Source organism: Strix aluco, chromosome 12 (genome assembly GCF_031877795.1).
Source record: "Strix aluco isolate bStrAlu1 chromosome 12, bStrAlu1.hap1, whole genome shotgun sequence".
Taxonomy (NCBI): Eukaryota; Metazoa; Chordata; class Aves; order Strigiformes; family Strigidae; genus Strix; species Strix aluco.
In genome coordinates, this window is record NC_133942.1 from 8,156,166 (window position 1) to 8,171,845 (window position 15,680).

General features: G+C 40.4%; 1 protein-coding gene across 8 annotated transcripts in view; it reads right to left on the minus strand.

Moving 5' to 3' along the window:
- Positions 1–15,680, minus strand: part of TLN2 (talin 2) — a 209,931-nt gene that overhangs the window by 85,917 nt on the left and 108,334 nt on the right. For all 8 annotated transcript variants that reach the window (XM_074838031.1, XM_074838029.1, XM_074838033.1 and 5 more), the window contains 9 exons: positions 14,829–14,930; positions 12,116–12,192; positions 9,364–9,544; positions 7,312–7,425; positions 6,580–6,688; positions 5,668–5,876; positions 4,723–4,821; positions 2,203–2,370; positions 430–724 (listed from right to left, as the gene is read on the minus strand). In XM_074838031.1, coding sequence (XP_074694132.1) covers positions 430–724; positions 2,203–2,370; positions 4,723–4,821; positions 5,668–5,876; positions 6,580–6,688; positions 7,312–7,425; positions 9,364–9,544; positions 12,116–12,192; positions 14,829–14,930 — 1,354 coding nt within the window. The remainder of the gene's footprint in view (positions 1–429; positions 725–2,202; positions 2,371–4,722; positions 4,822–5,667; positions 5,877–6,579; positions 6,689–7,311; positions 7,426–9,363; positions 9,545–12,115; positions 12,193–14,828; positions 14,931–15,680) is intronic.

A 15,680-nucleotide genomic window follows, 5' to 3' on the forward strand; every position in this document is an offset into this window, starting at 1 on the left:
TACTAAAAATCCATATCGGACCGGTTAAATGTTAGGCATCTCAAGTTTTGGTTGGTTCTAAAGGCTGCACATTTTAGAAACATCACAGGAAAAAGCAGAAGTTTCAAAACCTACAATAAAATCTATGCATAATAAAAGCAATCACTGAGAAGTATTCAACCAGGTACCTGTCTTCATATTTGGAGAAAACAGACAAAATACTACAGTGTTCCTTTAGCATGATATTGATTGTTTTCACAGAATATTCATTCTGTCTAGCAGACAGATACGTGCATTTTTCTGATTCAATATTATGGGCTGAATGACTAGCCATTGTGACAGCACTAGCCTAGAAGCACAGTGCACTTCAGAGAAGGTTTTTTATTTGCATTATCTGAAATGTGCATGTCTCTGAATTGTGGAAAGCGACTGTCCATTAGAGACACTTACCAGCATCTCCCATCGAACTGAAAATACTCTCTGTGACACACATGATGGTGTCTGTAGCCTGGTCATAGCGTCCAATAGGCTCTCCCCTGCTCGCAAACTGGCGGACGTGCTGCAAGAGGTCATTCAGGGCTTGGCTGACGATGCTGGCAGCTGCACTGACCTGTTTCAGTAACTCAGTGTCATCCGTGGCAGCCTGGCAGGCCCTCACACAGTTCTCCACTGAACGGTCTACCAGCTTCCCTGCTTCAATCAGCTGTTCCTGACACACTGGAGAGCTAATGGTGGGACTCACAACCTGCATGGGGAAAGGACACAAAGCATTCAGAAAAGGCTTATTTGCAAATTTCCTAACTACTAAGTGAAACTTCTACAACATTAGTTTTTAATCTTTAACCTATCTGTTTTCCCCAGAGAAAAAACCCTGAAAGTGAGTATTTAAATGGTAGCTTCAGACATCTAGATTGGGAATCTGGGTTCTGAATATCATTAACTTAATCTCAGTTTAGATTCTGAGAATGGAGGCCCACACCTTGTTTCATGCTTCTTCAGCAGCTACTGAACTGAGAAAACACTAGACAGTGATTCTGGACGGTAGGCATGGGCCAAGCTCCTCCAGAGTAACTATGACCACTGGCAGACTTCTGTACCCTGGAATTCCAAATAAAATGAAATATCAATTCGAATTGGTCTTGTAAAGCCTTCTTATATCAGCCTTTTGTTTGTTTAACTAAAAGTAGTGCTTGGCACAAGCCAAACAACGTTCTACTTCTGAAGCCACAAGACAAGTAATAAACAAGTAATAATTTAATCTACACATTAGAAACAACCCTCCCCCATTTTGTTCAGGCATATCCAGACAGCTTTTAGCAATGGGAAAACTATGCATATCTTACAAGGAAAACAGGATGCCACTGGGTGTCTTATGCCACACTGAAGCAATTCACAAGCAGTAAGAACATCAAGTTCAAATAATGAAAATTCATATATATGCATTACAAAAAGCCCTTGCAGCCAGAGAAATAAAATAGAAAATATTGAAAGTTTAATACCTAATATCGGCTATTAATTTTAATATAAACCCTCTGGAGTTGAATGCCCATTTCCCTTGCAAAGGATGACACTGCAGACTTCAAAACCAGCATCCAAGTAGGAAACACAAGCTACCTAATTTTTTTAATTAAATAATTATTTATTTTCAAGGCAAAAAAGGCTGCAGAAGACGTAACACCTCAATTGCAGACTTCAGAATTTGAGGTCTGATCTCAATTCCTTTGTAATTTGCTTAAACTGAAAATCAGCACTTGGCCAAAAGCAACTGATCTATTAAAACAATGGGCTACTGTAAATTAGTGCAAATATTTAACGTCGACGATCACCAACGATGTTATTTTCAGCAAGAATACCAACTTTTAATTACTTAGCTTTAGATGAGGTGAAGCCATCCTAATTCTAGGCTTTATTAGAAATCTTACATAGTCCTCCAGGCAAACTTCTTGAACTAATATTTTTTACTTTTTTATTTTATCAATATTAGTAACTTATCAGATGGGCTCTGTTATCTGTGGAACCTTCTCTGGAGATTACAGCAACACCTCACACCCTCTGCGCTCCTGATTGCCACTGTTATAAGTGACAATTTATTAATCAACTTTGATATTGCATAAATCTAGAGCTATGATATTAACACAGTATACTACTTGAGACTGCTGGAAATGCACAGAAGCATACACTTGAAACGATGCCTTGTCACCTCACGATCAGTGTTAGCCTCACCTTCGCACAAGCCACGAGCTGGGAAGTAGAGAGTGCACACTGTGTAGCAGCAGCAATGACCCTGTTCTGCAGGACTGTATCCTCAGCGACCTGTGCTACATTCTTGGCCTTCAGCACTAACATGGCAGCAGCATTTGCAACAGCTTTGGCCAGACTCATCAGAACATCCTGGTAGAATAAAGGGAGAACTCAGTCTTGTGAACAAAAAAGTCAATACTTTGTCTATATTAAGATCAAGTCTTGTATCAAAACTTAAACAGTTTCATGTAAAGCAGCAAACATGACTATTACTCAGAAAACTTGACAGTTTTCTGTTCTCAGTATAACCATTTCTCTATTTACATTATCGAAGTTACTGGATTAAATGAGTATGGACTATCAAATTTTGAATTGTCTCAAGAGTCCATAAGAACAAATCTGTGTCACAAATTGCAACGTGCTTATCTTTACTTCCTCAGAATACACTGTTAGTACAAAAACATCTGGAGCTCACCAGTAAACATGTGATAAATATCTGCAATAAGGATGACAACCTCAAAGAGCAAACTGCTGAAGATAGACAGTACTTGAGTTAATATCAATTCAAGTATTTAATTGTTCTTAACAGTAATGACAACTGCCACTCCATTTTTGAAAATGCCATTTCCAACCACAGTATTTCCTTGTCCATGATGTAAATACAGCCCTATAAATTACTGCTCAAAAATATAACTCAAAACAGGTCTTAATTCCAAAACATTTCTCCCTCATACAAAAATTTAGTTAACTCTTAAACTGCAAAATTAAAACACACTCATGTGTTAATTCTTGCAATGAAAAAGTTCAGAATTTTTTTCTCCATTTCCCCACTTAAAATGCTACATTCTGTATACTTTCAGTTTTTTAGTGGGATGGAGTTTTCCTAATGCCTGTACTGTTAAAATGACCCGGCTTTCCTGTAAAAAGATACTACAGATACACTTACGCATAATTTTAACTTCACAGCAGAAAAAAGCCTTGGATTTCAAAAATTAAGAACACCAGTTTTCATTTTGTTTTTAGGGTATGAAAGCATGATAAGCCATCCCTCTCCTTACCCACCTTCTCCAACACTCCATAGCACTTATCAGAATGTTTAGGTTCTTTCTCTTAGCCAAGAAAGAGAGGGCTGCAATACATACTCCACTAGGAATACAACTGAGAACTCTGATGAAATTTGCAGACAGATTCACTAGTGGATCAAGTGTTTAAAGTGGTCTGTAACTTGTATTAGCAGACATCTTCCATACAGTGCACTCCAGAGGTCTATCTGTGGCTTTAAATTACTTCCCCTTGGTTCTAGTGCAAACCTGTTCTTGGCATTGAGTGAAAAAATCCAGACATGTTTTTAACAGAACATTTTAAGAACAATGGTTTTAAACTGCTAATAGCTAACACTGTTATTAAGTCATACAGGCATTATGATTTGAAATTGATAACACTAATCATCTTAAATAAATTATGTTTTTATTACAATAATTTTCTTCTACTCAGTTTACCAAAAGGTTGTGTAAACTTTTGGTTTACACACATACATACAGATACAGCAAACACTTTGTGAAAACCACTAAATTTAATGAGAAGAAATACTCATTCTTTATTAATAAACATTAATTCTTCATAAATACATGGCATAATAGGTCATTAGCTTGCAAAGACAGTGAAACACAAGGAAGGGCAATGGTTGAAGTTGTCTGTGTGCATGTGCAACCTTTAATACGCTGCTTCCCACCAAATCCCTACAGCATTCAGAACAATTGATAAAGACTATGCATGTCCCCCTGGAAAACTCAATTATAATCTTGCATCTGACACAGTGTACTTAGTGAAGACAGGCAGAGTTTTTAAAAGTTATTTGCTGTTCCTTATTTTCTGTGTCTGACTTGGCACTGTGCGATATAACTTCCACTCTGCTGCAACTGAAGCAAATGGGAACTGTGATTCAAACATATCAAGTGTGACACAATGTCAAGAATTTGAGAGATCAACAGGTCATAGGGTATCTCAGATTAGCAGATCTCTAGACTTCCATGCCCAATTTTCCATCTGTAAAATGGAATGACAATTCCAGATCCTACAGGAAAGCTACAAAAGATGTTATCCATGCAACACTGAGGTATTGAAAGTCACCATAAATGAAGCCAGTGATGAATGTAGTGGTGAAAGTAAAAAGTAGAGTAGAATTTGAAAAGCAAGAGTCTGATCGGTATGCAAATAGCATGAGCCATGCATTTTAAAGAGGGGAGTACAGTGCAAACATTGCTCTCCATGAAGCAAGAAAGCATCTCTATGATGCACAGAATGAAGTAGGGTTTCCTATGAAATTAGCACTCTGTGTTTGTGTAATTAAAAACAATTTCATAATGGATTAACCTTAATTAGCACTGAGAAACTTCAAATCTAGCATTTCCTAACCTCACTTTGGGAAGCCTGGTTTTATGCAGCAGCCTCCTCATTAGAAAGCTGCACAGTTCTGACAGTGACAAGCAACCCTCTCATTACCTGGAACCTTTCATCTGTTTCATTCTCTCCAATTTGTCTCAGTAGCTCCCCACTTGCTTGTCCAATGCTTCCAGCTGCAGTCAAAACTGTCTGTCGAGGCTGGAAAAATATAATGGTAAAATACATTAATTCAAAGAAAATAAGCTTTACTTGAATTTTAGATTTTCTCAAGGAACTTCTGCATTAGCATGCAATCAATGTGGTTAAAAAAAAAAAAAAATACACAACAAAAATACTTTGGAAAAATCTACTTTTCCACATAAACAACCACACATTCATATTTCAGGGGTTTCATCAGAAGTGCTCCCAGAGAACACATAAAGAATTTTGAAGAACCTGAATAGACATTGCTGCAATAAATCCAAGGATAATTAAGGGTGAACAGTCAATAAACCAACCAATCTGAAACATCAAGAGATTTCATGTTCTTCAAAACATAAATACCTGAAGAGATCTAAGGCAAACGGGCTGCAGACTCCAACTCATAACAAACTGATCAAGATAGTCTATCCTGGTCAGTACTACTCTCATTTCTGGAAAACTACAACAGAGGGATTAACTTTGCATTTTATATATCAAAGTAGACAAAGGTAGTAAAGAAAAAAAAAAAAGGAGTATCTCTCCACTTCCTATTAAACTGAGTTATAGTACTGCTTGAAATGTTTCTAAAAGAGAATACAGTACCCAGATAGATTAACTATTTATTACACAAATCAATTAACCTCTGCATATAACACAGAATATCCTAATATCAAGGTGCAAGAATTAAAGGCATAAAGACAGAGACAGACGAAGTAATAAGAAGTAGTCCAAAGAACTGCTTGCACAGGGGACATTATGTAGCACTGAGCAGGTGAGGCTTAGAAGCTAACACGTCTCAAAAAAAGCCAAAAGCCAAAGCCATGCACTTCAACGAGGGAACTTGAGAAGTTTCCATGTACTCACCTCTCCTGAAGTAGGCTGCACAGCCTTCAGCAAGTCTGAGACAGCACTGGCTAATGTTCGAGCAGCTTTCAGGAGGTCTTCTCCACTTCCAACTTCATCATCCATGAGAGCAGCAAGCAGTTTCACACCTTTAGACATCTCAGTGAGGTTGGAAGAGATGGTTGTAATTGCACATCCCACAGCAGTGTAATCAGTGTCAACTGGGTCCCCTGTAGAGCAAATATTTTTTTCATGATCAGAATGCTTTAGTGGTTAAAAGGGAAAAAGAGGCAGCTACCACAAGCTACACTCTGCTGAGAGACAAAAGAGACATTTCAAGATAGCCAAGGAGTGCCTACTGAGTAATTTCATTGTCACTTTAAAAAAATTAAAGACTGTTACAATTTTTCCAATTTCTACGTTTCTTCTTCTAAAAGAATTTATCTTCTAACACAATTTCTCTTCATTCAATGCAATTTGCTGAGAAGTCCACAGTTTCAGCTATCTTTCAACATTGAAGGAACCCAAGGTAATACAGTATTGACCTCGTTAAGCCACTCACAGCTCCTTCAACTTGCAATTTGCGGAAGAAAAAAACCACTGTCAATAAGCACATAATTTCTTTCTAACAACTGTCAGATCAATAATGCTTTTTTGTCGTAACCTTGCAAACACTCTGCTTTACTTTGTTGAATAAACAAGCTACATTTTATCTTCATCAATGGTCACACCTTTAGTGTAAGAGATATATTGAAGACACAAAAATTGCATTGGGAGGGACAGAAAGCTTGTTCCCCACATCAATGCACTTAGCTATTGGGGTATTTTGAAGAAAATTCTTCTCCAGCTGCCCTATACTCAGTCCCTACGTTACTTGAATTAGGCTGATAAATAACTAGGAGACTGCAAGGAAATCCTTCCCTCGAAATTTACCTGCTGTAAGGTTAACAACAGACGCAGTTCCTGCAGTGATAGCATCAACCTGAGAGTGTATTTCATGTTTTGATTCATCAACCTTGTTCTGAACCCATACTCTTGATGCCTGAAGAGCAATAACAAAACCAAGAATTAAGGATTGCAGTGAGGTTCTGTAAGAGGAGATACTATGTAAATCTCTCGTTCCTTCAGGAACCTTTAAAAGCAAAACAGAGGACAACAACCAAGCCCCTAAAGTGAAATATCCAAGCAAGCATTTTCTTTTGCTGAATCATTCACTACAGAATTGCTATCACATTTCAACAGCTGCCCTTTTAAGGTAAATGCCATCAACAGTGCATCCATGAAGGCTAAACACTCTTGACTGAAGTTCCCCATAAGCAATAGTCTCGATCTGTCCTCCTGCCTTAACCTGATCAAGAACGACAGAATCATATTCTGCTCTTATTTTTAAAGTGTCTGGGAGGCAGTCACTTCCACCATAAATACTGGCCATAGTTTGCATTTAATTGTACATATGCACATGAAACAAATAGGATTCCAGACATGGTTATGCAAGGAAGTCTGCTACATCTAATCTCAGAAGACTGATTAGAGTGAGGTGGAACACTGAACATGAATTCTTTAAAGAGAACACAAAATTTTAATCTCACTTTAAAAGCTTTAGTGATACCACTGACTAACCCAAAGCATTAAGATCCATTTCTATGAGGAATTAGAAAAACTCACCATGTCCTGCCCTAGAGGTGGTAGGTTATCAACTTCACTGAGGTCAGCTTGTGCCTGTTGAACAGCATGCATACTAGTATTAATAGTCCCCATCAAGGCCTGCTGAGCTGAGGTCTGAAAGGCAAAACAAGGAAATGGCTGTGTGCTATGTTCCAAATGGCACTTCAAGCAGATGTTACATATGCATGAAGAGAAAGTGACTGACAAGAATCCAGCAATCACACCAGGCCATTTCAGATAGCTAGCTTTTTCCTGGTGTAAAAGAGAAAGCAGAGCTCTTTAACACTCCTCTCACAGAGTCTTGATTCTGCCTATGCCATTTTATAGTCCTCTTTACTTGCACACATCTATAAAATGCTGAACTTTCTCAGATCAAATGATGCCCAACAGACAAACACAAAACCACCAAACTGTTTTACTGACTTGCAGTCTGAGAACGTGAATATGAAAGCTGCATTTGCTTCTAGGATGTCATTGATTTCCTAGAAAAGCCTACCAATGTAATCAGGGATGGTTCTAAAACTAAATTGCCACCAAGATGCACAAGCTAACAGAAAACTGAAGGGGTTTAGGCAAAGCAGGATGGCTATTTGTATTGGGTGTCTGTGGCATGGTTTTGGCTGCAGGGGTGCCCTCTGTGAGAAGAGGCCAGGGGCTGCCCCATGCCAGGCACAGCTGGTTCTAGACAGCTCCAAGAGACCCACCGCAGGGCACAGCTGAGCCCAGCAGCCAAGCTGGTGGCATCTCTGGGAAAATGTCAGTAAGAAAGGGCAAAACATCACATGGCAGCGAGGGGGGAAAAAAGAAGGAAGAAACAACCCTGCAAACACCAGTGTCTGAGAAGGATGGGGAGGAGGTGCTCCAGGCAGCGGAGCAGATTCCCCAGCAGCCCATGGGAGAGACCATGGTGGAGCAGGTATTTCCCTGCAGCCTGCGGAGAGGGCCATGCTGGAGCACATATCCACGCTGCAGCCCACAGAGGCCCCCACACTGCAGCAGGTGGTTACTTCCCTGAAAGAAACTACAGCCTATGGAGAGTCCATGCTGGAGCAGGTTCCTGACAGAAATGGCAGCACATGGCAGACCCACACTGGAGCAGGCTCTTCAGAAAGGAACTGCAGCTCTTAGGGGACCCACACTGGAGCCAGTTTATCCAGAATCACTGCAGCCCATAGGAAGGGCCCACACTGGAGCTGAGGAAAAGTGTGAGGAGGAAGGAGCAGCAGAGAGGGGCTGTTATAAACTGACCTCTTGGGAGCAGGGAGTAGAATAGTCAGAAATTAAGGAGTGAAGTTGAGTCTGGATAAAAAAGGGGGTGGTGAGAAGGTGTTTTAGTTTTTGTCGGTTTCTCACCATCCAACTCTATTTTAATTGACAAAAAATTAAATTAATTTTCCCCAAGTTGAGTCTGTTTTAGCCATGAAGGTAATCGGTGATTTCCCTGTCTTTATCTTGACCTATGTTGAGATAAAGATTTTTTAATCTTATTTCTGACACACACACCCCCCCCCCCCCATCTTGTTGAGCAGGAGCAAAAGAGCAGCTGAATGGGCATTTGGCAATAAGCCAAAGTCAACTCACTACACATACTACACTTCTAGTGATATGTCATGATTTTAAGCATTGATTATATTCTCTACAGCCTGTTTAGGGCTTTTGATAGTCTTTTACTTTAAATGAGAAAATTCAGCATCAGCCTTAAGCCTGCTAAAAAATTCTAAATTGGTGGGCTAGGGATAAGATGAGCATAGGCCTTTTTCTTAAAACTGCTTACTTTTGCCAGTCTTTAAACCTTTTTTTCCTAACCCCTGAATGCTAGTTTAACTACTTAGAAGTAAAGAGAAGGCTAGAAGAGCTGGCTTTAAAGAAAACAAACAAGTCAAAATGTGATATCCTAAATATTTAAGGGATGTTCAAAACATATGTTTAGTAGGACAGCCAGGAAGTCACACTTGATAGCCTCCTCCTGCTCTTAGTAATATGAACAACATACTGTTTCTGACTACTTGCAGCACAGACAAGTTTTAAATACAAAACAAGGAGGCTTCTCACAAGCGGGGGCATATGTCCTCTGTGCATCTGACCAATTGTGACTTGTTGCTGGGGAGAAGGCATGATGCCAATGTTGAAAGTCTCTGGGCCACTGGACCCTGAACGCATAACAGCTGGTAGCGCCACAGAACCATGCTCCACCTTCCCTGTTCGGTTGAACTGCTGTTGCAAGATGGTAGATCTAAAGAAGAAAAAAAAACAAAACAACACAAAGGACTAATTAGTTCCTGCAAATCAAGTTCTTCCTTTCTCACCATTTTCTAACATATTAGAAAAAAACTAATCTGGGGCTTTTGGCAGATTTACTATTAATAGCACTAACGAGCAGGCACCAGGGAAAGAAGGCAATGTGCAGTTTCAGTATATGTGGTACAATAGCTTACCCCTTTAAAATGCATGACAGACAAAACCAGAACAAGGTTTAGGGTGTAACAACTGCTTTGTTTCAGTTGTATCATAGGCTGATCAATAGAAAATAGAAGCACGAACGCTGCGGAGGAGATGTCTTTTGCAAGCAATCCCTAGATTTGGGATAAAAACTAACATTCTTCCCTCTTTATACACACATGCACACACAGTAGTTGCTAATAATCTGACACCCTATCAGATAATGGACTGGGAGGCAGGATACTTTCATGTACATCCATGGTCATGAACCGCTGTGTTGGGTTTGTGTGTGTTGTGGGGTTTTGGTAGCAGGGGAGGGGGCTACAGCAGTGGCCCCTGTAAGAAGCTTCTCAAAGCTCCCCCGCCTCCAAGTCAGACCCACCCCTGGCCAAGGCTGAGCCAGTTAGTGATGGTGGCTGTGCCTCTGTGATAATGTATTTAAGAAGGGGAACCTGGGAGGAAGAATGGGAATTGGGAGGAGTTGTGGTGAAGGAGACACCTCTGCAAACACCAGGGTCAGTGCAAGAGAGGAGGAAACCGGGGAGGCCTGCCGGAGCACAGACCCCCTCAGCCCGTGGGGAGAGGGCCGGCTGTGCCCTGCAGCCCATGGGGGTCACCAGGGGAGCAGATGCCGACATGCAGCCCGTGGAGGACCCCACGCCAGAGCAGGGGGCTTCACCTGAAGAAGGCTAGGACTCTGTGGGAAGCCCCTGCTGTTGCAGTTTGGTGCTGGGAGGGCTGAAACATGTGGGAGGGACCCACACTGGAGCAGTTTGGGAAGAGCTGCAGCCTGTGGGAAGGACTCATGTCCGAGAAGTTCACGGAAGACTGTCTGCCCTGGGTGGGACACCATGCTGAAGCAGGGGAAGAGTGTGAAGAATCCTCCCCCTGAGGAGAAAGGAGCAGCAGAGACAACGGGTGATGGACTGAACACAACCCCATTCCCTGGTCCCCTACGCGACTCTCAGGGAGAAGGTAGAGAAACAGGGAGCAAAGCTAAGCCCAGGAAGAAGGGAGGGGTGGAGGGGGGAAGGTGTTTTTAAGATATGGTTATACTTCTCACTGTCCCACTCTGTTTGTTAAGTGCTGGTGGTGGTGGTGTTTGAATTAAACTGATGTTGTTCTCCTACTGAGTCTGTCTTTCTTCTGTGACCATAATGGGTGAATCAACCCTCTCTGTCCTTATCTGAATTCCGGAGCCTTTTGCTGTATTTTCTCCTTCCCATTCCTGAGGGAGAAGGAGTGAGCGAGCAGCTACATGGTGCTCAGTTGCCCTCTGACCTCAAACCATGATAATCGCTTTGCCAGATATATTTTTCATATTTAAATATGGTTCAAGCTTTAACAACTACAAGCATTGACAGAAATTCTGGCTTTAACAGCAGCAATCTGCTGGGGAAAAAAGTAATTTCAATTGTGAAAAATCTTCTATTCATCTATTACAAGTTTTGGGCTTCTCTGCAGAGCACTTCGCCCACAGTGTATTTTGGAAGTGATTTGGAAAGGGCAATGACAAAAGAAAGCACATCTGAACATGTGTGATCCATCAAAAGTTGAAATTTCATATAAGGCCGCATTAAATATCTAATAAATCTATCTCCTATAAACCGTATGTTTAACAATAAATCAGATAGACTTTTCACATACACACTGCTGACACACTGCCATCGTCAGGGTTGCAAGAGAAGACTTGAGTGGCTCATTACAGCTTATAGTGTCACAAACCTATTTCTATTCCTGCACTGCAAGGAAAGATTTAATATTCTTTTTCAAGAGTATGGCCAGCTCTACAGTTTTGCTGTTAGTCATATCCAGTTATTCTCCCATCAGAACCATAGCCTGACCTACCACACATCTGATTGGTTTGTCTGAAGTGGTTTGGTGACATAAGCCAGCTTCTGTTCATGACACAGTGTACAATTAAACTGACAGGAGTCAAATTTACTGGAAACCGTGGACCTAGCACACAAGCAACTAAAACCTTGTAAATCCTACGTGTTTGCATGGAGATCAAAAATCTAATATGACATTTTCAGCTCAGCATCATTATGCCTGCCCCCCACCCCCAGCATTATACTGAGTTACAGCCTGAGTTCCTTTGTTCAAGGGCCAAATTAACACAAACTGATACCACTGCTGGTTGCTTTAACCAACAACTTTGCAACAGATACCTACTCTTCAGTCCTCAAATGAAGCTATGAGTCTGCTGAATTGCCTGGGAATAGTACTTCCTTCTATTGAAATACCCTGTAGGAAATAATTCTTTTAACAGTAATAACTATACTACTTCATTTGATGGAAGTTGTCACATCTAAAAGGTGTCACTCTTAAATAAAGAGTGTTTCCTCCTGTTGCATATACTCACTTCTTAGGTGAAACAGATTCTTCCAACATGGTTGATTCCTCATCACCTTCAAGTCCAAATCTATCTTTACTTTGTTTCTGGAGAGGGGGAAAAAAAAAAAAAAAAAAAAAGGTTAAACAGCGTGTGTTGCTTTTTGCTTTCTTTCCACCATTTCCTTGGCATTTATCTGAAACCCACTCAAATCATCTGCAGAGTCTTGTCCAGTGCTGAACACCATGCTTTTTGGCAGTGTGTGACAATATAACCTCCACCTCAGAAGAGGTGCCCTTCAGCAGCTAACAGACCAGGTTCTAAACCCTGGCAGATTAAGTGCATAAAGGAAAAAAGCCTATTGGTGCCTTTTTGAACAAAGGTGTAAGGAAAGTGCTGAGATACTCTTTTCTCACAGGAAAAAAAATGTTCTGAGGATCAAGTGATATGCAACAACAGCAAATCTCAGCACAGACAGGACATGTACTATGTCCTTTCCCATTCTCTTCTACCTCAGGAACATCAGACTGACTCAGGTAACTAGAAGTCAGCTGCAAGTCATATTTAGCATCCTGAAATGCTACTATATGGTGCTACCTACCACTAGGAAATACATATCCACACTAAAGATGATAAATTTAACACTGTATCCAAGTTATTTTACCATAGTTACTTTAAACTTCTGGACAGTCTGCACATCTGACTTTAAGGCAGTTTTTTACAGTGGTATAAGGGAGCTAAATATACACAAAGAGAGTAAGTCTAAACCACTAGAAACAACAGGAACACAAAGAGAGTAAGTCTAAACCACTAGAAACAACAGGAAACTACCATAAGTCATAGAAATAGTGCCTTGTAAAAACAGTCTATTTCTAATTGTGACCTAGTACAAGGATACTGTCTGTTTTCCACCTTGTTATGTAAAGCATGTTTGGGAAAAAAAAAGGTATATAAATAGAGGAACATCCACTATGACCTTGGGTACATTTAACAGGAACTCCTCATGAACATCCATACACACACACTACCCAACTTCCTCCAAAGATGTTTTTACTGTTATAATTTGAGTTTATGCATGAACTCGAACTGCCTATTTCTAGTCAAGTTTGTGCCTTACTTCCATATTAATGTGAGGTAAAAAAATATATCTAGATTAAAAAATGGTAAAAGTTACTCAAATTCAGGGTTGCCTGTCATCTGATTAATGACCTATGACTAAAACTGCAGGACAAGAGGGGTTGGGGGGTGAGGGTGGGGAGTGTTGCACCAATAATACTTTAGCAGAAAAAAATGCACCACCAATCCACACCAGAGCAAATGAGTTAGAACAGTCCAAAACACACCAAGAATTAACATTATGCAACTAAGAGCGATAAACCATATTTTGAAGCATGCATCACAGAGATAACTTGGGCTCAACAACTGGAAACTATATGCTTCTCATACGCATCATGAAGCATCATGGGTGTTTATTACTTAACCTGTTCCTAATTAATTCATTTTAAAACTGGCTGTGTCAGCAGATTGTAAAGAAGAAATCAAAGGACTGGAAAGGACTGGAAATATGCACATATGTATTCTATCAAGACAGAAAGGCTGCTTTCATTTGGCATTAGAGAGCGAAGCTACTTTTGAAGCTTGAGAGCTAAAATCAAGTTTTAAACCATGTATAGAAACCTGCAGTTTATTTAACATTTATTAAATCTGAGAGTGACAGCCTCAGGGAAAAAGGCATATAGTGTGATGAATTCTGGCCATCCTTCTCAACCTCCGATTTCGTAACACTTGATGTTATATCCTACACTGTTCGCATGAACATAGGCAATAAATTCTCTGAAGCTGCTTAGCTTTCTGTCATTTCTTTACTATTAAAATCTATTACAGCAAATAATGATGTAGCTTGGTTGAACCTTATTAAAGTAAAAATTTGTCAAGGAGCATCTGAAGGTGCTATTTGAAACACCTCACTTTTCTATACAACATGCCATTCATGTATGACCATTCAGCCCCACATTTGTTGGCAAAACTGGTAATTTTTTGCTGTTGTGCTTATTTACTTGTGATTATTTAGAATGCTGAAGATTTGTATCTGCTTCTCCTCTTTCCTGCCAGGCACAATCCATAAAACCAAGCTTCAAGACAGTATACTGATTTTATCCCCATCTCTGCACAACTGAGATGTAATTCTTTGCTTTATTCATCACAATATTTTTAAAGCAATATGTGTTTTTGTTGGTTGGTTTTTGGTTTTTTTTTTTTAGTTTTGCCAAAAGACTTTCTCAGCTTTGATGCATTATATACAAGAGCTGCTGGACAACTACCGTGTAGTCCTTAATGTAGTTCTACAGGCTGCTTCCAGGGGATCATTTTTTCCCACCTGATTCACCACTTCGGTCCATAGCTTAAAATCCACAGTTGAAGCTTTGGACTCTTCTCTGGATATACACTCATAGTCAGCAGTTCACCTTCCAGACAGACAAACAAAGCCCAAGCATGCTGTACTGAGCCTGACCCATACACTACTGCTATAATTAACAGCCCTGATATTTTCCAGAAGCACTTACTTAAGGTAAATGGAAAGAGCTTATATTACTTAAAAGTTAAAAAAAATAACATCAAAACATAAGATACAACACTGACTTCATGAGAGAAAGAGAACTGCAGCTTACACAAATTTGAGCTTTAGCACTTCTGTACAGTGATTTTTACTACATTTCTACTACACATAATCTTAATACTATACCTTCTTTAGGATGATATCAATGTAACCTGCAATTAATTGAGAGATCTGTTCTCCCTCAGTGGTCTGTACTGAGTAATAGCTTTCCTGATATTCACCAAAATCCTGAAGAGGGAAAAAAAAAACCTCTTTGAAAATGAAAAGCAAATAAATGAAGAAACAGTATCAAATATGAGTGTGAGAATTCAAATTTTAAAATTGTTTGTATAGACATTTTATTATACCCAACAATAAATGAAACTGTTCCAAATTCTAAACCAGTCTATATGGGTGGTGAGGGAGGAGAGGGGAAGGATGCTTTTTATGGCAGCTTAATCACAGATGTTTCATAAATTTAAATACCAGAGGACCAGGAGATACTTAGTCTGACTATCATCCTCAGCCACTGAAGGATGGAGAAGAGTCTTTACAATTTTATTCTAGAGCATAATCACCCACGCAATTGGAAATTAGCTGCTGTGATGGGTTTGTGTGTGTGGTGGGGTTTTTGGTAGCGGGGGAGGGGGTTACAGCAGTGGCCCCTGTGAGAAGCTTCTCAAAGCTCCCCCGCCTCCAAGTCAGACCTACCCCTGGCCAAGGCTGAGCCAGTTAGTGATGGTGGCTGTGCCTCTGTGATAATGTATTTAAGAAGGGGAATCTGGGAGGAAGAATGGGAATTGGGAGGAGTTGTGGTGAAGGAGACACCTCTGCAAACACCAGGGTCAGTGCAAGAGAGGAGGAAACCGGGGAGGCCTGCCGGAGCACAGACCCCCTCAGCCCGTGGGGAGAGGGCCGGCTGTGCCCTGCGCCCATGGGGGTCACCAGGGGAGCAGATGCCGACCTGCAGCCCATGGAGAACCCCACGCCAGAGCAGGG